Below are 24,560 nucleotides of genomic sequence, written 5' to 3' on the forward strand. Positions count from 1 at the left end.
CCATTATTAAATCAGTGTCCAACCAGAAAGAGGAAATTCTTTTCAACCTTATTTTTAACTTGTTACAAATATTTATGCAGAAGTTAAACATGGTCAGATCAGAGCTGCATAAATCAGGGAGCCCTGTTACTATAAAACTCATGACAAGTCAGTTTCCATACAGTTACCATGCGAATGAACAGGCAAGCTTTGAGTGCAAGAGCATCCTCAGAAACCACAAGCCTTGTAACATGGAGCAGAGAAGAAAACCTGATGCATCACATTGTAATGTAATGTAAACACTGTTTTTGTGAATTAAAGCCAAAATACTTTCTAGAATAAACATTTTATGCTTCTCCTTTATGATGAGGCAAATTAAAAGTAACTTCAAAAAGCTAAGGTATGTATAAAAACACAATAAAAAGAAGGAACAGTTAGGATGAGAATCTCAGCTACTGCTCCAAACTAAACTATGGATTCTGTAATGCTAAACAAACACGGTCAGACTCTCTCTCAAGATTTAGTAATACAAAGTCATTGCATAACCAAAACCAGGATGTCCCTGCTGCCCCCCAACAGTCAAAATACACGTGTCATCTCTTCTCAGTTCATTTACTGCATACTGCTTCTTTTACCTTTCATTATCTTATAAATGCCTAAAATTCAAAAACATGCAGAAGGATTAAGGCACAAATTAGCACCATTTCTAGATTTTTATGCAGAGAGACATCAGTATAGTAATAAAAAAAAAATAAAAAAATCAAGACCGCATTTACTGTAATTAATAGAACTAACCTCGATTTCATTCCTGGTTTCACTTCTACTGTCTTATCTGAACTTGCTACTACTCTGACAAAAACCTCTCCAGCTTCAGGATGATTCTGTCGCCGTAAGAATTTGTTTACTCTGTCTTCCAAATGGTTTCCTAAACGTGTAGTCTGTAGCCCTAGAAATGAAGGGGCAGAACATGACAATGGAAATGTTAATGGTGGAGAAATTACTGTTAACTCAGGGTGTTACCATGCTTGTAAGGTCTTTCAGGTTGCTTCTCTGTATAGAAGTAGGCTTTTTTCCCTTTGTTTTACCTCTGTATGAAAATTTGATGCTTTTATTTATGCAGTCAAAATTAAAAAAGCAAACCCGTCCATGTTTTTAACCAAGCTGTAAGTGTTCACACCCTATCATGAAAGCTAAAACCACTATAGTGGGAAAATTACTTTGTAAGTGAACTAACAAAGGCAGCTTTACATCGCATTTCTGAATTTGCAGGCTTATTTTATGAACACTGCAAATGTTTTCTCCTAACAAAACCACTATCTGGCTGTTTGACAGAGATTACATCACTTTATAGATCTGGCTCAACGCCACACCTTTTTAGGCAGAGGGAAGCAGATCAACAGAAATGAAAAGCCTTTTGACTTCAATGGAGATTTCATTGCTTTTTCTTTTCAAGAGAGCTTTTAGATTGAACAGTTACACTAATATGCACATAAAGCTTACATAGTTCTTGCACAGCGATAGAGGTCTTTAAAAGTTCAAGTCCACACATTGTCCAGATCCCCCCTCTTGTTTTTTACATTTACAATTAGTTTTTGTAGGGACAGCTGGTTTTGTGGTGTTACAGGATGTGACTGATTTCAAATAAATCCATAAATTACAGAAATTAAGTTGAAGATTTTAATTTAAGAAAATAGAAGCAGCACACTGTTTCGACTTGAAGACTTATGACTATTTCTCTTATCCTGCTGTACTTATTTACCAAATACTATTTCTACTTCATTTTTACCATCAATCTGCTATCTTTTTCAAAGTGACAGTGCAATGTACGGATGTTTATTTTACTAAAATACATTTAACTTTCAGCTCTCCATTGCTTCGTTTTTCAGTTGTTATTTGGCTATTAACACAAGGCTGTTGGTTCTTCTTCCTGACTAAGAGCTTGCACACAGAATGCTGTATACCTATGCTAAAAATTATTTTAGGCTCCAATACTGCATAAAAAAGCCATATATACTCAAAGGAAGACCTCACTTTCTAAGGTATTTATATACATAAAATTTAATTGTATAATCAGTTTATAGAAATGGCCAAATGTGCTAATCTTGTTTTACATCTTTTAGTCTATCCCTTTGTGCAGTGGGGTTCTGTGGCTATGACCAACACAACACATTCTATGATTCTAAGTATCATTTACTGAGAGCCAATAATTAAACTTAAAGGCATGTTAAAGTAAAAATTACACTATGCCTTTTACCAATTCCAATACACCAGCCTTTCCCAGTGTTTCCCAGCCCAATACAATACATGGGGCTTTCCATAAGGAAAGGGGTTGATTTTAAAGGAAATAAAAAGATTTTTAAATAAAAATCTCAAATACTTTCTGAAGAAATTATTTCATTTTGTTAGTTTTTCAGAAAACAAATAATAAAAAAGAAACAGCTCAATTTCAGCTAATGGGTTGGTACATTTTTAGAAAGCCACTTTAGTTAACACTACTGTCTTCTTGTGTGTTCATTTTACCATCTTTTCAATGCTAAGCAGCCAAAGGATGTCTGCTACCTTCCTTATGCTGCAATTCATTGAGAGTTGAAAAACAAACAAAAAGACCAAATAAGAAGATAAAAAGAAGGAGGCAGCACTGTAACAAAAGGAACTACAATCACACATTTGGATACATTAGAATGTGCAAATTCTTTTAGAAAGCAACTAGATTTTGGTTTTTGGACACCTCTAACATATGTATTTCTAATAAAAGCACAGGTCTCAATGAAAACTGCAGTGCAAACTTGAAAAAAGGCATCCAAATCAGTAACAGCATAGAAGACTTTCAGGCTCATTAAGTATCAAAGTTTTGCTGCAGTAGCGATGGCCAGACATTTCTTTTACAGCATGAGTGATTGGACAGATAGGAAGAAAGTCAAACTTCTGGCTGACTGTGTCTTTTTGTTGGGAAAATATTTTGGGTGACTTACTTGTCAAGATATCTTTTGTCTTTGAATGTCTCTGCATTAGCTACTGGTTAAGTAATATTTGTAGATTTTCTTAGTAAGAAACATACTTCAAAAGTTAAAAATTTTCACAGCATAAGCTATCTATATGCTGGTTTATATGTTGTATTTGGCATGCTATCAGTCAGGTTTATGCAATCTACTTGCTATGTGGTTAAGATAACTAATTTGATTTAATATACATTAGGAATATGAATGTTACCATAATAGCTGAGCAGTAGCTTGCAGCTGAGAGATGTGCTGCTATCTTGATTATCAGCAGTTGTGCCAGCATGCTTTAGAGAGGGTAGAAATACTGATGGCAATTCATTAAGTTTTGTTATGGGGAGGGAGGGAAAGTGGTAACACGTTAATGCTTCAAACCTTCATTGCTCATGTTTGTTTTCAGGTCAGTAGTAAGACCAAGGTTTTTACAACAAGAGCAGGCTTTCCTTCCCTGTTCTTATGTTTCCACTAGAGCACTGTTCAAGAAAACTGATCTCAAGAGCCGAGCCCACCAGTGGATTACAGGTGGCAGCAGGACTCAAGAGAAAAAGAAAACAAGGGGAAGGAAACAGAGATCAGTGGAAAGGAAAAAAAGCATCGTTATTTCTCTGTGCAGATTCCCAGAGCAAAATGGTCACCTGGAACTAAATGGCTGCTTACTCAAACTTTAAGCAATGTCACAGAACAACTGCAAACATACAAGGAACTGCATACCTATTTGAGACAATTTACATTAATATATGCTGTACAGTCAGCATATAATAGAAAAGACATCTATTTAAAACAGTTGCCTAAACCTACATTTTTATTTCATCATTTTATTAATGTTTTCTTACTATCTTAAATGATCTTTAATGAGGCTAATTTTAGTATTTTTAACAATACTATGTTGCATGCGTCAGGTTACTCCAGAGACCATTCTGATTACTGTAACCTAATACGCCTCATGCAGCATTATCATCTCCAAATTATCCCCCTTCAAATCTCTTATTATGCAATCAACCACACATGAAGTTATCAAGAAGTTCCATTATTAATGCAAAACCATGTTTTTTATTACAACTTGGAAGATTCAGGCTTGCAAAGTCACAGTACGACAAGGTAATGCCCAGAATTTTCAAGGACCAAAGAAGAACAAGGGAGGAATTGAGTTTTCCTGTAAGTTCGAGTTGTTGAATCACTCTCTTGGTTTCCATGCTCATGTTTTCATTCTCTGTGCACTGACATTGCATTTTCAATGCTAGTTCCTACTCCTTCCCTGCCACATAAGTCTGTATGAGTAAAAGTTACCGAATTATGTTCCCTTATCTTAAATGCATGTAAAGAATGCCTGTGTAAGGATTACTATGGAGACTGAGGCAACCTGACCTGGCATCTTTTGGTGTGCTCTTTAGTGCATGTTTCAACAATATTATGACAATGGTTATTTCCAAGAAAATGTAGACACAAAGGACAATTGGTTACTTCTTCTAGTGGACAGTTCCACTCTACATGTAAAAGCTCTTCAAGTACACTAATACTTGACATCACCACAGTACACCTGAAATGCAGCATAACTTGTTACTACATGTTATTTGAAGGACACAAAGGTTACAGTAATTTACTACATTTTCAACACTACATGGAAACGTGTCTAAAGATAGTAAAGTGCATACAGCCTTATGTTTCCCCTGTTTTGTTTTCCCCTAACTTCTTTGAATCTTAGAAAAGTAAGAACACAGACACCAAATACCTCAAGCAGCATTAAAACTTACTACAAACACATAAAAGAGCAGGTCTTTAAAACACTGATTAAAAGTCTGACAGCTACTAAAGCCTTGGGCTACACTACTCCCCATCTGCAAACATTCCTGTACTGTTCCTGGTGCCAACAGAAGGTCTCAATCAAAAAGCTATTAGGGGTGGCAGGGAGAAGATGAAAGCTTAAGATAAAAATAGAAATATCAAACTCACTTTTAGCACTGAATTTGTTTTCTTTGCGTGTTCTACCAGTTTTCTTCAAACAATTATCACAGACAAACCTATTGAGAAAAAAATTATTATTTTTTTTTTTTTTTACCAAAAAACCTTAGTACACAACCAATTACTGGCCATCTTAAACCCAATGTTTGAGCCCATCTCTCCCTTTTTAATGCTGCCAAGCAGTTACACCTGCATTTGTGTTCTGCACTATAGAAACTTACCTCCAACCACCTTCCACTATTTAGTAGTAGATGCATAGATGCAGAAATCTGCATCTATGAACAAGTTCATTTCATGCAATTTTTATCTGAGTATACTGAGACCCCAACCATCAAAAAATGTATTTAGAAACACTGTCCTTTTGTACTCAGCTCTTAGAAGGCAGTGACTGCACATGAAAGAGCAAAGGCAAAAAGTCTTGATTATATAAATGACACCGATTATTACACAAAGGGTAAAAAACACTAACAAACATCTTACCCTGAAGGCCAAATAATATCATAATGCAATACACAAATCTGGTGCATCTTCCGACCACACTCTTTGCAGTCAACAAACCTGAGAAGAAAAACAGCAATCACTTCTGTTGTTAGGCAAGTGATTTTCCAGAATTCACCAAGAAAGAAGGACTTTTCAACCCTTTGCTAAGAACTGAATCAACTGCAGCAGGCCCCACTTATGTGTCAGTTTAAAAAAACAACCACATGCTGACTAAATGGTCATTCAACTTACTGTAGATGTTAAAACTAGTCATCATAGTGAATCACTGTGCCAAGAGAACATGTATTAGCTTATCCTTGCCTGCATGGGTCTGCTGTAGTTCTGCTATTTTATTTTTTCTTGTTGTTGTGTTTTTTTTTTTTTTTTAAATAGCACATCAAAATTCCTTTTTTTGATGGGAAAAACGTTAGAGCTTTTCCAAGTCAAGACTACAACACCAGTGATAAACAAACGCATCAGGGTCTATCTCTGCAGTTTCCCTTTAAAGATCTATAGAAAGAATTCTATTTAGTATTTGCAAGGATGAGAAAAAGAATCAAAATGTATTCTGTATCAAACTGTCAGGGAACAAAGTAGTAGCAAAATAAGATGTTGTTTCAGCTAGTTAAGGACAGTAGGAAAAGTAGCACAATGCTGCTGAAGGAATGGTCAACTTGGCTTTCACCAGACTTCCTGAGGGCAACAAGGACAAGGGAGGAGGATGGCTCTTTCAACAGGTTAAGCTTCTCTTCACTCAAGTAAAGAGAAAAATGTGTTTTAGAAGTCTAGCTAAACAGAAGAGGAAAATGCTGAACTCCCCCATGTCCTCAGGGTTTGGTGTCAAAGGCTCTATAAGACAGAGCGCCATTTTCAGCTAGTTGTGCAGTGCCTTGCAGAACACACCTTAGGAATTACACAGATAAACAGAACTAGAAACTGCCATTAAAGCAGGCTCATGTTTTCCCCTTGGATATTAGTACTAGACATCACGTTTGTCTGATGTTCTATGAACTCCAGAGACAGACTTGGCAGCATGTTTGGGAAGAGATGGGGGCAAAATTAAGGCTTTTTTATTTTGATTATTTTGATTTCTGAAGTGCTGGCTAAAGGGCAAGTAAAAGTGATGAGATTAACTTAAGAAAAACTATGGCCTGGTACTTACGGCTCTGGATCTAGTGTATCATTTTTCTTCTTTTCAAACTGATCCTTAGAGATGGTTCTGGAGACAAAGAGTTAATATGAAAATTCAGTAGTACCTTTATATCAGAGGCCAAGACAATATCATGCTTTTCTGAACTGCAGCAAATGAGCAGACCTTAAGTCTGAAGAAAGTATATCATTTATTTTCTATTCAGAGAAAGCAATTCAGTTTACTGTAAGCTCCAGAAAATAATTTTCCCATTTCACTTTCTGTGTAAATTAAAAGCAAAATAAGATACCCAAGTATACACATAAATTTAAGATCATAAAAAACAAGGGAAGCTATCATCAGTAAAGCAGCCACTTTTCAAAACAGCTTGTATTCCTCAAATCTTAAGAGCTTTGGTGAGGTTAAAGACAAGCCTTCGGTTTCATGAAAAAAAAGTTGTATTTAAAAATAGGACATTAGGATTAACTGAAGTCTTTAATTTGAAAAGGTAATGGATTAGTGGTATTTATTTCCACACCTTTCATTCCCCCTGCTCCAACCACATTATCTAGTATCTGCTACCCCTGCAATCAGTCTAAGGGCAACTCTTGAGTAGCACAACTGGACACAAGCAACGCTGTTTGGCAAAAACCTCCTATTAGTAAGAAAGCAGACTTTTCCCCATGAACACCACCACTGGCCATGGTGTTTTACTACCATATCAGGGCTAGATATCATCCCTCCTATTTAAAAATATGGCATGCAGAAGAAAGGAAGCAACTTACGTTTGAGGCTGGGAAGGGTCATCACCCAGGGTGACATTCTCCCCCTGAATTTCAGTGAAACACTTCTCACAGAAGTGATACCTGTCAGCAAGAAGGCCATATTTGGGTGAACTGGTCCAGCACAACATACAGCCACCCAAGCACGGAGCCACCAACCAGAGCAGGGCAGATCACCACGACGAAAGGGGGGGCGTTGTTGGTTGATTGATGGGTCAGTGTGGACAATGAGAAGGAACAGAGGGAAGGGGAGGGCAGGATTAGAGAACAGGGGAGGGAACAAACAGCACAGACGTAAGAGGTAAGACGCAAACACCAAGACAACACAGAGCAGAAAGCCAAGGCAAAGCACAGATTAGCATTCGGTCTCATTTTAGACATCACTAACAAGTCGTCAGGTGTCAGATTCAAAATTTGGGGAGGATTAATAAAGTAGCTACCAAGTGCTACATTTGTATAGACTTCAAATTTAAGAATTTGGATTTGATTTGCATTACTTAGGGAAAAATGCTCTTTGATTCCAGGCTTGCGACTGATCAAATTTCCTTTGGGTAAAAACACAGCCTGTCCGAAAGCTTTAAGACCACATTTGTTAAAGATTTAAGTGATTAGAAAATATGCTGAAAGCATTTACTGTCAGTAAAAAATATAAAAGCAGAAAAAAGTCTATAAAAATATTAAAAAGTTATTTGACTATAAGATTAAATGTGACCAATTGCTCAGCTAATATTCTTTAATATAAATGAAACCAAATCCATACTCTAGACAAACATTTAACAGAAATGCAACTGTGGGTCAGAGTTTCCAGCCATTTATCTATATAGGTATAATGTATGTATATATGTGAACAACATTAAATATTGTACATACATACATTTATCAGGGTACATTAAAGATGTGGAATTAAGTTTTACAAATTGAATGAGGCTAGGTACAATTTTTGGTCACCAGACCAAGAGCCAATCCAAGTTATACTCAGCAAAACCAATGCTGCAGTTTAACAAACCAAACTGAGTAAACTGGAATACAACTCTATGAAAATACAATCTGCATTTGAAAAAAAGAAATAAAATCAAAGTTACATGGATTTTGGTGGGGGTTTTGGGTGTGTTTGTTTCAGATGAACTGGAACCAAAGTTGTCAGGGTCATTAAAAATAAAACAAAGGAGGCCAAACGTTTGGAAAGGATATGAATTCACACATGAACAAAGGTAACAAAGAGAGGCCAGAGCTGTAAAATGCAGGAAGGCCACAAAGGATCGCCAAAATAAAAGCTTTATGGAGGATCAAGAGAGAGAGTATAAGCAGCAATGGCAGCACAGTAAAACGCAGTTTTAGTACTCAAACACTAGAACTGTAAGAATGGTAAGTTTAAAAAGCATCAAACGAGACTCAATGTCACAATGAACCAACAACTGAGGGGATGGAGATTAATAAAAAAGGCGGCTTGCCCCTTCAAACACATACTCATACAGTTAAACTACTGGAATCCAGGTGACAGAACTCCAAGGCTGTGCTTTTCTGGAGGCACAGAAGCCATTTACAGGCACTTATTGAGATGTATGGAACTGCCTCCTGGGACATACACATCACCACTACGTGTTTCTAAACCCAAGCGGAAGCAGGTTCTCCAGCAGCACCCGATGCACTAGGGAAAGACGCTCTGCAGAGCAATGTGTCCTTCCCAGGCTGGAGCCAGGTCTGTGTTACCACAGCATAATTTACAAGAGCCTGAAAACTTCTGCAAACTGCCAGCTGGCTCAGGCTCAAAGAGCTACTCTGCTAGCCAAGAAGCACTTAAATGCAGCAGCACACTGAACGCTCCCTCTACTGTGGGACTGCTACAAAGAGGAAAAAAAGGTGTATTTTATTCTAGTTAATACAGCCCATACTGACATATCCATGTAGGCATCTTACCAGAAGGGCAGCTGCAACTTTGATAGCAAACAACTGAGCTAAAATGCCCTGCTTCCTGCCCAGAGGGCTGCTTGCCAGCCTTCCACAAGTTAAATTGCAAGTGACTTTTGGGTCAGCTTGACCATCACCCTCCCAGTTAAAACCAAGCGTTTTGGAGCTGATAGTGCAATAGAACAATACAAGGAGAAAAATAAAGAATTCCAATAATTTGTAATGATAAATGTATCATGGTTGTTACAAACCAATATTACAAGATAATTTCAGGACTGGATATTGACACTGCAGGTCTCATTTACACTAACTTCACTCACTTTGTACACCTAAACGGATACAGTATTGTTTGATAATTAAAAAAACCCACCCCAAACTCTAAACATTACAAGTTCAGTGTGTAAAAGAATATAAAATTCTATGTCCTTTATTTTCTATAATATGTCTCTTTAGATTTTTCTTCCATTAAAAAATGTATTATTTTCCTTACTAACAGGTTGTTCCTTTTAAGAGTCAGATTGGGAAGGACTGAAACACAGAAGGACCCTCCCAAACACCAGAAAAATCCATGGTAAAGGCTCCTGTTAACTAATACTTTCCTACATTTAAACAATCCCAGAAAAGGTTAATTCTAATCCATTTTCAGAATAATTTATGGGCTTTCAAAGCACTCATGAAACTGAGCAATGAGGGTTGCCTTCAATACTGGATTTAAGTTACACTGAAGAACTCCAACTAGCTTCACCAGCACAGGTATTTTTGCCCTCTGTTCATGCTGCAGCAAGCTCAGTCTTGCAGAGATGAGGGCTTCGGTTTCACAGTGTGTTAAGCACGTGCTCCAGATCCAGAGGGTATCACAGGATTCTAGACCCTGCAGAACCAAAGCCTTAGCACTAGCAAGAATCAAGCCTTAATGCATGATATTAAAATGAGGAAATAAAAATTGAAATACAGTGAAAATGAGTCACCTAAAGATCATGAACATTTGTCCATAAAATAACCAAGGTGAAACAATAGCTGTAACTTATTATGAATATGGACTCTCAGAAATGGAGGCTTGCTTGTAAATCACTGACTTTTGCATGTCACTAGAAATACTGAGCAAACCCCAAAGCATACAGTATTCTAGTTATAAGTGTCACAGAAAATCCAAAGAATGTACTTACTGCAACACATCAAAAACAATAAACTTTTCAAATGCAGACTGTTCAGATGACTCATTCCCATTTATCAAAGAGTAACAGTATGGTTCCATACCAAAGGCCAGAAAATGCTCAATCTCTGCATTAACAGGTGAATTTCCAGATGTAATTAAGTGCATTCAATGGAAATTCTAAATTAGTAATTGGATGTTAGTACTGATATGGAAAACCAATTAGTGTTCTCAATTGGATATTCACATATGAAGTATATTTTCTGACCACTTAACCTAAACGTCTACTTTACTATGGAAGCCCAACAGTTCTGTAGAAAAAAATTAACTTTTAATTACTGAACTGTAGTGCCAGAGATCATTTATTCTGTGGTGCCTACTAGTTGTAATTTAGGTATGTGATACACTGAACTTGAATAACACCCCATTTTGTCTGTTCTGCAAATGGAAAAAGTCAAACACATTTGATCAGTTAAAGATCTGTTGGAACAACAGAATGTGTTTTTCACTAATGTGCTACTTGGTTATGAAAAAACTAAGATTTGAAGATCACTATCACAGGAAACAGTTACTTTGTTTTAGAGCAATACATCTGATCAGTAAGGGCTTTCTATGATCTGACAGTCCAAATTCACACTTAAAAATATGGTGATTGAGCTTTAGAAATATTTTCTCAAAAAAACCAACCCAAAAACCCCATTTATCACTCAATTTAGTTGGCCTGAAAGAAAAAACCTCCTACCACCCCAAGCCAAACCCACCCCAAATCCCCAAACTCAACCCTTCCTCACAACATCTGGATCAACAGAAACCTACACCTATTTCTGTTCTGCTACTGGCCTACTGACACTTAAGGCTAATCACCTCCTTTTTATTACTACCCTTTTAGACTAAACTCAATGTAAATGGGCTATCACAGTTATAACAGGTAGGAAACTGAAATACTGCATTGCTGATTCCAGAGTAGCACACTGCCCCATCAAGCCTGTACTTGCTAGCAATCAACACTGCCTTCCACTCAGTAATCCATATGATTAAACACTGACTTAAACAGGAAAAATATAACAGAAAAAAAATTAAAAATGACTCCTTCAATTATTCATGAAGCTGCTTTTCAAATACAGCACTACCTGGATGCATAACATGGAAAGTATTTGAAATTCTACCACTTAAAAGCTGGTATTTAAGGGTTATTTTTCCCCCACTTCCAGTATTGAGCATTATCTCTTTAAATGCATTCTAATTGCTTTATTTCTGCCCAGACTATTTTCAGAGTTCACAGTGGCTGTAGAAAACCTTTTATGAGACCTCACAAATTTACATTCCTCCATGTCAGCAGCATCTGCCTCACAAAGGCCACCTAAAACCCAGCAAACAATTGAAGACGACATGTCTTCATCTCCCACACTGTGCTGCTTCAGCTAGGTTGTACACAACAGTCTTGCACTATCTTACAGCATGTTTGGTGATGTAGGGATTGCCCTTAGAGAGAATAAATGCAAGCACTGACTGTCCAAATCAATTCTCTAACTTCAGTCAGACAACAGCCTGCTGTGCACTTTGAAGCTGGCAAAACTTACAGCCTGCCAAACCTATGGAAAGTAATTCATAACTTTGTTTTAAACAGGGAAAAGGAAGTTTGAGTGTCAGCCCATTTATGGTTTGCATTTGGGGAGGGGAAACGTTATCTAGGAAACCAAAACCAAAGCCAAGTTCTAAGTTTACTTTGTTATTACAGCACTGTTGATTTAAGCATTAAGTGGAAAATTAGTCTTATAATGTACAATTGTTTAATAATTGTACAAATACCAAATCCTAATACTAATTAAGAAATAAGAGACAATTGTTGTCACAGCTTCTCAGGAGTCTCTGGGTAGTTTTCAATGCTAACTTAAATAGAAATAAGTACTAACTAGCAATAGAGAATGTAAGTCTTGCAATCAATCACTATATCCCTTACTTTGCAAATTTTGACACTAATTCTGACAAGCACAAACCTGTGTACTTTTTTACATTTCTCCCAGAACAAGGTAACATGATTTCTCAGTGTCTTTGTGCAATTCTACCCTTTTTCCTTCAGCACCCTGCTACTCATTTTGTGGGAAACATGGACAAATTCATTTTCACTTACATGATGTTTGGTGCATCCTAAATAAAAGCAAGTACTTAGGAATAGTGAGTATCAAACTGTAGTACAGGAAACTAACAGGTCACTTGCAAAAGGACAGCATGCAAAGATATGCAAGTAACTTTTTCTTGACTGGGCTGACAAAGGAAAGAAAGTTAATAATCCTTCTCTTCTGTATGTGCAGAGAACTCAAAGGATCTCACTTCCTGAATAAGGGGGGGGGGGGGGGGAGGGGAGAGAAGGGAATAAAACCATCATGGACTTACCTATTCTGGTAACTGTAGTAGGCAGCATCACGAGGAATAGTACACAGCTGCTTGCCATAGCAGCACAACGTCTGTGGAGAAAACTCATACTGCAGAACAACAGTGAGAAAAGAAGCTTTAAAATGTAATCTTACGTTAATCAAGTATCTATTAGACAAACCTGATGCTTACAGACATCATAACATATTATGTTTATCAAGCTCTTTCAAACTATTGCAAATGCATTAGCACAGCTTTCTTAATTACAGTTAATAACTATGTAAGCTAAAGAACTAACCCTCTAACCACCTACTTCATCGCAAAAGACATGGGAAACAAGCAAAGCATTTAATGTCGCCAATGACCAAAAAAGGTGTTCTCCAAGGGAGAAAATTACAACAATAATAATAGAATAGCAGCAAGAAGGATGCTGTCTACCTTCTTTAGTTTTTAGCATGTTAATAATAAAGCCAAACTTCTAGCAAGCCTTTCATTCACTGCTTCAATTTTTTTTAAAAGAGTCTACAAAGCTCATGCTTTATCTGATTAATCAAGCCAAGTTCTTTGGAAGGATACAAGTCAATCCACGAAATACATACCTTGCGCCCACAACAGTAGCCAAGTGATTGCATAACAGGATCAATTTCTTGTTCAAACACCTCCGCAAGTTTAGTGCAAAACTTATAGACCCTGGAAGTCTTGCGATTGTAGAGCCAGGCATTGTTAAACATCAGCCAAACATCGTCCACATACTGCCAGGGTTCTTGGTACTGCCCAGTATCCAATTTACGTTTAATGGTTGAAAGATCCATAGGATTCTTCACAATGTCGAAGTAGTCCTTCAAACACACACAAACCCCCTTATTTTTAAGATGTCAACTGTTCACAATATGTTGAACAGAAAAGACAAAACATTTATATGAGCAAAGACAAAACACACAAACATTTTACGGGTTTTTTAATGCCAACTCACCGGAATCCCTAAAAGCTGGGGATCCACAGGCTGTCGAAAAGGTAGAGACTCTGGATCCTGCCGGTACAAAGCTTCGAGGGTAGGCATGAGAGCCTGACGCAGCTCCTCAGGTTTGAAAACTGTTAAGGAAAGTCAGAAAGGTTAGAAAATTTCCTTCTGTGTTTCTTAACCTCTTGACTCCACTAAAAAAGAAAAAAAAAAAAAGAAGAACTATGTTAGCATAAAAATCTTTAAAGGGGTTTCCTAATCTACATAGCTGATTAGAGGTAAAACTTACAATCAAGAGGCTACTGAACAGCTTTTGTTTACTCAAATCACGGTAGGTGACATTCCCAGAATAAGTAGGCAGGAACAACTGTAGTTGATAATGATATATATTCTAACACATAAAAAGTAGTTATCCAGAACCAAATTAATTCAATTGCTTTAATGTGGATGAACCTTAGCTCTTCAGAGAGGAGACAAAGCATATTTTCCTCCCCCTCTTTTCTAACCTTGTTTGCTATTTCCAAGGCATGACACTTCTTGCAGAACACCACAGTGGACAAGGCTGAAGAACCAACTCTACAGAGAGTAACCAGATGTCTTGATAGTTGGCATAGGAATTTCCTGGCCACAGTATACAAAGGTTCCTGAACTGATGCACTGTTAATTGATTTTTAAAGTGTTAATACTTTCAGATTTATATGCATCATTACAACCACTTGGCAACAGTGGCATGGCAACAGCCACGTTTCTTTCAATAGTTGATGACAAGGACAAGAAAGGCAACGCATTTTCTGAAAAATAATGATAACTTGGAGAGCTCTTTGAACATCTCAGCGGTGTAATTACATTTATTTCCTTAGGAACAGAGTCTTTAAATAGGAAAGAATGCCTATTATTGAGAATAAAAAAAAAAACAACAAACAAATAAGGGAAGCAAGATGGCATCTAATATTTACCTACCTGGCTGAAATAAGAACGATACCAGGAAAAGGGTGCAATTAGGAGTTCTGTTGAAAGCACTTAAATCAACAGGGCTACAGTGACCCCTTCGAAGCTGATCATAGCTTCTGTCACTCAACTGCTATTTTGGCAAGATATAAACTGCTTTTTGTGACTTCTGGTTAAAAATCTATGATTTTAGAAAAAGTTCTTTTTTTTTTTCCCCCTCCTTTTTCATTTGGGAGGTATTTCTGAGAGAAGTCTTTTCATGTCAGCCGCACTCACCGAAATCACACACAAAATAAAGCAAGACAAGAAATTAAGTTGACACTACTCAGAAGATGTTTTGAAGTGTTACGTTCTCAATTTTTATAGCCATTTGTAAATGCTGCAGTTCTTGGAAACTGTTAGGATGGAAACTGTATGACCATTTGACTGCACTGCCTCGAGAGAGAGGAAAGATTGCTTCTCATATACACAACAGGCAAGATACCACCCAAATTACAGCAAAAGACTAAGCAAGCTGCCAGAAGGGCTTCTGCAAGGGCCTGCCTTACAATTGTATCAAGACCTTATGCTGCTACTACTGAACTCAAACTTGGCAGATTAAAAATGAGATGAGCCAACAACAACAATGAATGCAACCTGATGATCATTTCAGCTGTTGCCACAATCTCAGTCCCCATAAAATGGCCATTCATTTCCAGATTGATCAATACCATGTATGCTGGCACCTTTCTAGGAAGGGAACCTTATCATATACTCTCAAAGTTTTATAAACAACTACTAAGTCGTATTATGGAATTCTTGAGAACAGAAGGAAATACTAAATTCTATTAATGAGAATTATTATTCTCTATTGCTTTTGGAAGCATCTTGTTCTAGCTCAAGCAGTTCATAATCTGATAATCTGAATTATTTTATTTAATAAAATTTAAAGGTCAAAAAGCACCTTTTAATAATCTATTCTGGCCAACTGCTTGACATTTAAGAATTTTCCCTGTACCGACCCCTGTAACAGCATATTACTAAGCTAGAGTATCTTTCAAATAAATCCAATCTTAATTTAAATCCAGACTACAGAGACTCAGCACAACTTCTGCCAAGTTCCTTAAAGCCCAATTATCTTTGATGATAAAGCTTACAAGCCACTTTCATTCTGGAAGTTTGAAAAAATAGAAATAAAAATCCAGTTATTATTTCAATTTACGACTTGACCTAAAAATGTGAAGAAAAGTTGTCTTTGTCTTTAGCAGCAAAAAAGCTGCTCTGCTTTTAAGAATACGACTAGTAACAGAACATTTCATCATAGGATCTCCTTCTACACAGATTTTACAAGAAAGTTTCTGTTTTCCCCTCTATCCTTTTCCAAACTTAAATGCTCTTGGTCCTCCGCTGGTAGCTGGATGATCTTTGTAAGGAGCTGGCATTCAGTTACTCATTTTTGTCTTGGATGTGTGGGTGGAAAAAAGAAAATGGGATCTTTGCCTGAATCATGATAACGTATTATCTGCCAGAGAAGAGCTTAATGCTACCTTTTTAGATCTGTGTTTCTTTCAGAGGAAATCCTGCTTGTAATTACCAAGGAGAAAATTTGTAAAGGAAGATGAAAGCATTTTCAAAACAGTAAGGACATTACACCTGAATACCCCTCCCAAACCAATCCCTCGCAGGTTTTGTATTATTAAGTCTTATAAAGAAGGGAAGAAACCAGTAAAACTAATCTTGGGAGGTCAAACTAAGGCAGACACCTATGACAAGGAGACAGAAGCTACTCGGATGAATATCATCCTGTTTCTTTTGCGAGGGAATAGGCAAGAAGCCAAATCCATTCCTTTCTTGCTCACATTAGATACACAGGGGAAAAAAAGCAAAACCAAGCCAATCCCTGAATTCACAAGGGTCTGGTTGCCTGCATTTATGAAGGCAAATCCTTGATGAGGAAGAGAAGTTTGCTGAAGGGATGTCTGCAATTCCCAAAAAATCTCAACTACAAAAGTTCAGCTGTAAGTGAACTGAGCAGACCAGTATCCCAGCAGTATTATCTTGGTCTGTTTTCTAGCTCATACAGTATTCCCCATCACTTCAGTCAGGTTACAAAACTAGTTGTATTAAGTGAACACAGTCAAGCCAATGGAGTTCAGTACACCAGGATGGTTGGTATAAACAGATGAGATTCCACTTCCACAGCTAAAGCCTCCTGTACCCAGAAAAACAACCCAATGAGGTCCAGGTGAACCCTTTCAAACATTAACATATCAGGCTATAAACTTGTTAAGCTATGTTAGAGCATGCACTCTGACATCTCCAGCCGTGAGCCTTCCCCTTCATAGCTGCAGCATGTACCTGCTACATCCCAGGTTACTGTGGGGTGAGCCCCATGAATCTGGCTTCAGGGGAATGAAGAAGAGTTTCCAGCATTTCTGTAACCCATGCAAAACTGCATGAGTCTCATAAGCAGTTTTAAAGTATCATGTAACCTTTAAGCGTGCTTCACAGTATTTACCCTCAAATAACTCTTATTTAGCATTTTAATACAAATGCTCTATTGAAGTTGGACAAACTAGTTGGTGAGAAAATGTCACCATTTAAAGTTGCATATATGGCTGTACCTGCCCACACTGCACATGTATTATACTACATGGCTACTTAGTGACACTATTTCCAAGATAAAACTGCATTATTAAATGAGGTATTGGAAATATGTAGTAACCCAGACCGAATCAGCAGAAGGACACAGCACAACTTCTATGGACTAATTCTGCAAGGACTTTCCTCTTTCCACCTCTTGCCTCAATTTGCTTGCAAGTGCACTCCTTCTAACAAGCAGCAGTGATTCTTTCCACTGGGAATATAACTGCTTTATAAATGCTAATAAGCTTTCCACTCCCTATGTTACATTTTGTGTGAAACAGGCTCTGCCAGTTAGTTCTGCAGCATACTCTCATTTGGCCGGCACACTGTGCTACAAACTGAAAACACCATCTACAGAAAAATGTGTTTTATAGCATTATGTCATAAAAGTATTATGCTTAGTAATTAAATGCAACTTAAAGCATATACAGGAGATCAAGATTCAAGCTGCATAAACTTTCAAACCTCATGATTACTTGATCACATTCTGGAAAGCTTGCACATGTAATGTTCTTGTAATATACTTATATGCAGCTTCCTTTTCAAATAAAGGAGGGAAAAAATAAAGGTAATTAAATGGATCACCACTCTCTTTTTTGACATTCGCAGCATGTTGGAAGCTTACCTTTGGTCAAAAACTAAAAACCACCCACAGAAAACATCATCTCAAAAAAGTGGATGCCAAGACAGAGAGGTCTCTAAACAGCTAAGGTTTCTGAATCCAAAAAACTTATCTTGCAGGCTCCCACAAAGCCTGCATGACAAGTAATTTATTTCTGCCTGTTTTAACAGTCTTATTCATTTATTTCTTATTAACCCAGGGCATGCAATCATTTACATAAGTCCATTCAAAATCTGTAATGCCACCAAGTTTCCTTTTGGAAAAATACATAATACAGACACCAACACATAGACTTATGCTGACACGGTAGATTAACTGAGGAGACTACTGACCTAACCACTTCTGAGAAGAAAGCTTTCAAATGAAAGCTACACTGAAAATGACACAGGACCTTAAGAAAAGTTTCAGTCTATTGCAGCAGTCAAGCCTTGCAGGAATATAGATTGAGGAGTGGAGTTTAAACACCAGATTCCAGAGAAGTGAATGCTGAAACTCAGGGGGCAGTGTGTGCATCCTCTAATGGAAAAGCAGAGCAACAGGTATTCTTGGTTACTGAGAGCACCTTTATCCATGCTGAGCTCCCCTGAAAGACACTGGCCAAGATGTACAGGGAGAGATTTATATACATAGTTCTCCAGTAATCACTGTCCTGGTCCTTCTGAGCAGAAGCTGGAGTCTGTGAGAAGACTGCTGTGATCAAGACCACAACGACATGCTTTTAAGCCCATGATTCACATAACATTAAAGGAATCCTACTTTCAAAACCAAGCTAGAGTACTGATCTAGAGTTCCACATGTTGGAACATGTGCAAAATCGACATCCCAGCAGCAGCTGAGACCATGGATAACAAATGCTAGTAAAACCTAAGTACGCAAGAAAAAACCCACAGTTTTCATGCACATACTTTTCTTGCGGGGCTGAGATGGCGATGTGGATTGTGAAGTGGTTCCATTACTGCCGCTCTCCTCTTCCTCTTTAACATCTACTTTTATTTCAGGCTTCTTCTCTTCTATTTCCATTGGCTCCTGTTTCAGTTCTGTTCCATCCGTTTCTTCTTTTGTTTGTGAAGGTCCTTGTAAATCCTCCTCCACCTTAAGAAAGGATGCAACAAGATGTACTATTAAATCTATAACCCAAACTTCAGACATCAAAATATTAGTCTGAGATTGTTGAAGCACTCTCCATCCATGGCTTTCCTCAGGACAGTTACTTTCCAGTAACTACCCTTCTCTCACCCCTTAGCTCACCAATTCAGACACATTATTAAGTGCTTTTATATCTATCACTGCTTTCAGTTAAGCTGTATAGAATCTCATTTACCTCAGTCTTAGCTTCCACTTGTGTCTCACTAGTCTCTGGCTCAGTTTCTTCAGTTTTAACTTCTGATTTGCTTTCTAGCATTGGTGCATCTGGTCCTAGTTGCTGGGAATTCGTATCAGCACTAGCAACTGAGGCAGGGGTGGGGACCCTGTTATCAATACTAGCTGCTGCCTGGGATAGCTGTTGTAAAAACAGTACAAAAGAAAGACACTGCATATATAGAAATATTTTCCTTTACTAAAAATGAACAGCACAAAAGAGACATGAGATGATATTCTAAAACAGTGCAGAACATGGATACAGGAGCTTACTGTAGCCAAGTTTCGATATCCCACATTTAATAACTCTGCTTTACGGAGGAGAAGCCAAGGAAGAATTCTGCCCCAAAAGTGGCTTCTTTTACAGAGAAAACACCTGCCCAGTAAAACACTGTACATCCCTTGAAACGTGCATTCGTCCTGACTGATTCTTAGAAGAAAAAAAACCCAAACCTATGCAAATCTCATGATCAGACAAGATCAATTCTGATTAAGGCCAAATATAACATCAGGTCTGTTATACCTCATCTTTCTGCACACTGCTGCAATTTTTATTTTGAGCAGTTCAAAGTCATTCAAGGCACCCCCCTCCTTCAAACAATACTGAGAACATCTGAACACACACGTTTTTACACATCTCTATAATGAACCCTTTGGTCTAACAGAGAAGCTACTACTGACAACTACAGGCTCTACACATTCACAACATGGTGGTATACATAGGGTGGACTTTTGTGGAATGTCACTAGACAAGAAAAATGCAACTAGCTGGTACTTACTGGAGTGCCAGGTGGCTGTGCCTGCACAGATGTTGGCTGTTGCTGAGATGGCTGTGGGGTTGGCACAGACTGGGGTTGAACTGGGGTCTGAGGTTGCGGTGTGACTTGAACCTGTGCAGCAGTCTGCCCTGTAGGTGTGCTTTGTGTCTGTGTCGCGTTTGGAACAGAACCCGGGGTTGGTGTTGGTGTTTGTCCTGAGGATGAGACCGGTGTCGATGGCTGAGTGGGTGCTGCTGGCTGAGGAGGAGTCATTCCTGTTGATGTTTGGTGCTGGATAGGTGGCATCCCAGCAGCAGTGGACACAGGAGGTGTAGTCTGATGTAGAGGTGGCTGGGTCACTGGTGGACACGGTAACTGCCCACTCTGCGGTCCTAGCATGTTCATGGAGTTTGGAAGAGCAGCACTGGGAACCTGCCCCTGCTAGAAAGAGAGACTGTGTTGCAGACATGTGACTCCAAAAACTCTGAGAAAGCACTGAAGCCTTCTTTAACATAATCCCTAAATATAAATGTGAGACCAGCTATATGCAAATGCTACTATTGCAAATGACTATGCTCTGATTTCTCTAATCATTTTCATTAGCTCTTAGTCAAAGATGCTGCTCCTAGACCTACATGTGCCATGCACACCTTTTCAGGTTAATTCTACTGGCACTGAGAGGGAATCCTCACCATCTCTGAGTAACAAAGAAACCCACATGCAGAAAATCTCTAAATCATGTCATTAGCTGGGCAAAGGTCAGGTTTTGCATGCAAATGGTTTCCAGCAAATACACATTTTAGGCCAGGTCTCTAGAGCAGCCTTGATTTAGGACAGTTCAACTTATTTAATGCCTGCCTTGTGCGCAGTGCAACACTTAAAAGGTGGTGTGTGTTGGTTTTCTTCTTGTTTTCTTTTAATTTCTAATTAGACTACTCCAGATGCTTAAGAAAACCTTGAATTTGTTTTTCAGAACAGCTATGATAAAGTATTCTGGATGTGCACAGACTTTTAAACTACATTTACTATATTACATTTAGTACATTTTACTAAAGGTTGCATCAGATAACCAGCAATAAAAAAAGAATATTCTTATCTCTAGATGTACGTCTTACTTGAATTCAAATCAATTGATGTTCCTACAGATGAGTTTTCAAATTTAAAACACAGTTCTGTATGTATAGAGACAGTTTTATTGAACTAAGTGCATCAGGAAAAAAACATTCACCTCAAAAGTGGTCAAAAAAGTGAGCCATGGCCCAAGAAACTGTAGATGCTGCATCCTGCACATATTCCATACTTGACTCGACAGAGACCTCTGTAATCTCAGTTCTCTCTCATTTGAGGATGGGACTGACCAGAGAACTCTGGAGGTCCGAACTAACCTAAATTACTAGAACTCCCAAGTTAAAAGACAAGCCTCTCCTGTGGAAAAGCATATACTTCAGCATCATAAGCACAGCTGCTACTTCACTGACCACTGCTGTTAACAGAAAAATGTCACATAAACCCCTCAATTTTCTCTTCAGAAGTAGGAAGGTTAAAGCAAACTTTGAAAGATCTTCAATAACCACTTAGTTGCAATTCCTGATTTAGAGTCTAGCTACTCAGGTCCACACAAAGATAAAAGCATATGCTCACAGATGTCCCATGACCTAACTTTTCCCCCTGAAAATCTCATCAGCATGCATTTTTTTAGAATTTAAATGGGAAATTACAGGACATTGCCCCCCAGTTAGCATACGTAAATAAGTAATACAAGAGCTTATGAAGAAGGCAAGTGTAACCCAGTATCCCCCAAAGTCAGGGATGACTACAACAAATAGTGGATATATAAATATAAATAAACAGACATAAATTAAACAAATTAGAACAAAGTAATTAGAGTAACTCAAGCAATAGAAAACATATCTCACCTGTGCCACCCCAGCCTGGGCTGTTGATTGACCCATGCCCACACTGTTCACATTCATAGCCCCAGTGGATGCTGGAAACTGATTCTGAGGCAGGAATTGGTTCTGGGTAGGAGCCTGACCCATCATATTGTTGGAATGAGCTCCCATCATGTTCTGTGGCTGAGGCATTCGGGAAGGAGACATTGCCATCTAAAAAGTAACACCCAAATTAAGGATATTGCCATTTAGTATTGTGTAGGAAGACAAAAGAAAATATCCTCAATGTAATTAACCAAAAGACAGGGCAAAAAAATAAAAGGAAAACTGATTTCAGCAAACCAAGTGGAAATGGGCATATGCATGTAACTAGCATTTGTTCCACAGTATTCATGATGAAGTTCTTTTCAAAGAAGTAATATCCAAAACTATACTAAGAGTGCTAACTCTGCTTTGTTCTCTGAGCTAAGGAAGACAATCCAGAATAAAAAGAATAAAACCATGTTTTAATAGAGGAATAAAGAACATATATAAAATGCAAAGAGTTTCTGAAAGAACTATCCTCTTGCACAAACTGATAGAGATTATTTCATCTCTGGTATATACCTCTCTAAAGTTGTTTTGGTTTGGTTGTTCTGTTTTGTAGTTTTGCCCCAATAAAGGCCTGACAGACTCTGTCCATTTCCATGAAATTACCCTACAATTTACAGTACCATTCTATGACATGACCTTTTCAGAACAGCATTAACACTGCTAAAATGTAATCAAACAGTTTTGAGAAGAACTTAGCAATAAGAAGTACGAACCGCAGGAACGGCGCCCATGTTGTTCATTTGTACGGGATGGTTCATTGGAGAAGCTGCACGGGGTCCCATGGGTGCTTGTGGCATCTGTACATTCCCTATGGACATGGGGTTAAACTGATTCATTCCTGCAAATGCATCCCCAAAACAACTCATTAGGAACAAGTCATCAGAATTTACGTGTGTATACTCAATTATAAAGTTAACATTTATTATAACTGAAGTTTGACTGCCCTACACTTTCCTTTTTAATTTTGTTCAAATTACTTGGCTTAAGAGACAAATCAGGATGTAAGAGGTATTTAGAGGAATACCAGTTAAGGTGAAATATAATTTTTGGTTAAAAATTAAAATGCAGAAGATGAAGAGTGGGGGTGATGTGCAAAGACAGGATGCTATGTGTAAATGATACCCTGGGATGATTTCTTAAAATCAGGCATTTGCTCTGAAACAGCAATATCTTAGTGAGGGCTCACTGAAATGATTGAAGTAAATATAATGAAACCACATATTGTATATATGAAGGCAACTCAGGACAGAAGCTTGTAATAGGCTTAATGGGTGTTGGGCTTATTATACAAAACATTTAACCCCTCCAAAAAAAAAAACCCAAACTCGTCTATTAGTAATAAATGTGTAAATAAATAATTGAGCTATACATGCCATCAACTTTTTCTCCTACTGAAATGCATTTTAAAAGGATGTTAACGTCAAGGACATTTCAACACAAGTTTCAACTTACACTAATTCTGATTCAAAAATAAAGTAACTGGAAGAAACTGAAGCACCTGAAGTCACAGGGTTTTATTTTTCAGAGAAAAAAACCTGCCCAGAGGAGGCTAAATGAGCAATGGCAAGCCATGAGAGCTACAAATAAGCTACAAGGCTCTTTTAGACCCACTTTGCATCAGAAACCAACAAAGGACATTATTAATTGTACATACTCTAGGATTAAAGTGCTAAGTTTCCAGCTACAGGTGTATTTTTGGCTACTTAACTGAAGAAAACATGCCAACATCTCTCTCCCCCTGCCCCTTTACAGTGTTTTAAGTGAGATTATCCACAGTATTCGTGCTTGTGCTCTCCTCTTTCTGAAATTACTTCGCAATTGCTAGTAAAGTTTTGGGTACATATTGCCAGTTCTTAAGACAAGACAGCACCAAGACAGCTCCTACCACAGAACAATAATAAAGAATGATGCCGAAATAAGAAGGGAGAGCGAGTAGCTATCCCCACCCCAACTGCATAAGAAAAATAGAAACCAGCTTTTCCCCCTAACAATTATTTTGAACACATAAATTGTATATAGAGAGGAAAACATAGATACCTTGAGAAACCTGCATTCGACTTATAGGCACGGTTGGCATGGACATAGGCCCATCTGCAACACAACAGAAGAATGGTCAGAAAAAACCCAACTTAAACTATGAACTCAGGATTAGCATGAGAGCCCAAGTACACAAACTCGGCAGAGCTACAGGTGAGGTGCACAAGTACATCCTGGAAAAGTACTTACTGGGCGGCCGCACAGGCTGTGCCTGGCCCATGGCAGCAGCCACCTGTGGGATGCCAGGGGGCTGAGGGCCTGGGCTCTGTAAGGCTGGCTGATTCCCCAACATCCCTTGTTTGTGAAGACGAGACCTCCGTTTCTCTTCTAGTTCCTTCTGGATCTTATAGATTTTCTCTGCTAATAAATGATAGTATTCATCCTACAAGAGAGAAAAAAAAAAAAAAATAGTACTCCGTGTCAAGTATGATTGGAACTAGATGATCTTAAGGTCCTTTCCAACCCTAATTATTCTATGATTCTATTCTATGATTCTATAAGAAAGT

The 24,560-nt window shown here is 38.0% G+C and overlaps 1 protein-coding gene across 9 annotated transcripts in view; it reads right to left on the reverse strand.

The window, feature by feature from the left end:
• Positions 1 to 24,560, reverse strand: part of CREBBP (CREB binding protein) — a 95,327-nt gene that overhangs the window by 12,286 nt on the left and 58,481 nt on the right. For 4 of the 9 annotated variants that reach the window (XM_057404017.1, XM_057403510.1, XM_057404187.1 and 1 more), the window contains 15 exons: positions 24,244 to 24,436; positions 24,055 to 24,108; positions 22,731 to 22,855; positions 21,949 to 22,137; positions 20,054 to 20,473; positions 19,237 to 19,416; positions 18,821 to 19,007; positions 13,733 to 13,851; positions 13,359 to 13,598; positions 12,781 to 12,869; positions 7,329 to 7,439; positions 6,577 to 6,633; positions 5,415 to 5,492; positions 4,926 to 4,993; positions 775 to 925 (listed from right to left, as the gene is read on the reverse strand). In XM_057404017.1, coding sequence (XP_057260000.1) covers positions 775 to 925; positions 4,926 to 4,993; positions 5,415 to 5,492; positions 6,577 to 6,633; positions 7,329 to 7,439; positions 12,781 to 12,869; positions 13,359 to 13,598; positions 13,733 to 13,851; positions 18,821 to 19,007; positions 19,237 to 19,416; positions 20,054 to 20,473; positions 21,949 to 22,137; positions 22,731 to 22,855; positions 24,055 to 24,108; positions 24,244 to 24,436 — 2,261 coding nt within the window. The remainder of the gene's footprint in view (positions 1 to 774; positions 926 to 4,925; positions 4,994 to 5,414; positions 5,493 to 6,576; positions 6,634 to 7,328; positions 7,440 to 12,780; positions 12,870 to 13,358; positions 13,599 to 13,732; positions 13,852 to 18,820; positions 19,008 to 19,236; positions 19,417 to 20,053; positions 20,474 to 21,948; positions 22,138 to 22,730; positions 22,856 to 24,054; positions 24,109 to 24,243; positions 24,437 to 24,560) is intronic. The other 5 variants (XM_057403766.1, XM_057403850.1, XM_057403591.1 and 2 more) reach the window with 5 other exon arrangements.

The sequence above is a fragment of the Pezoporus wallicus genome, unplaced genomic scaffold (assembly GCF_028554395.1).
Source record: "Pezoporus wallicus isolate ANWC-B61680 ecotype Strahan unplaced genomic scaffold, APGP_CSIRO_Pwel_v1 contig_8000, whole genome shotgun sequence".
Classification (NCBI taxonomy): Eukaryota; Metazoa; Chordata; class Aves; order Psittaciformes; family Psittacidae; genus Pezoporus; species Pezoporus wallicus.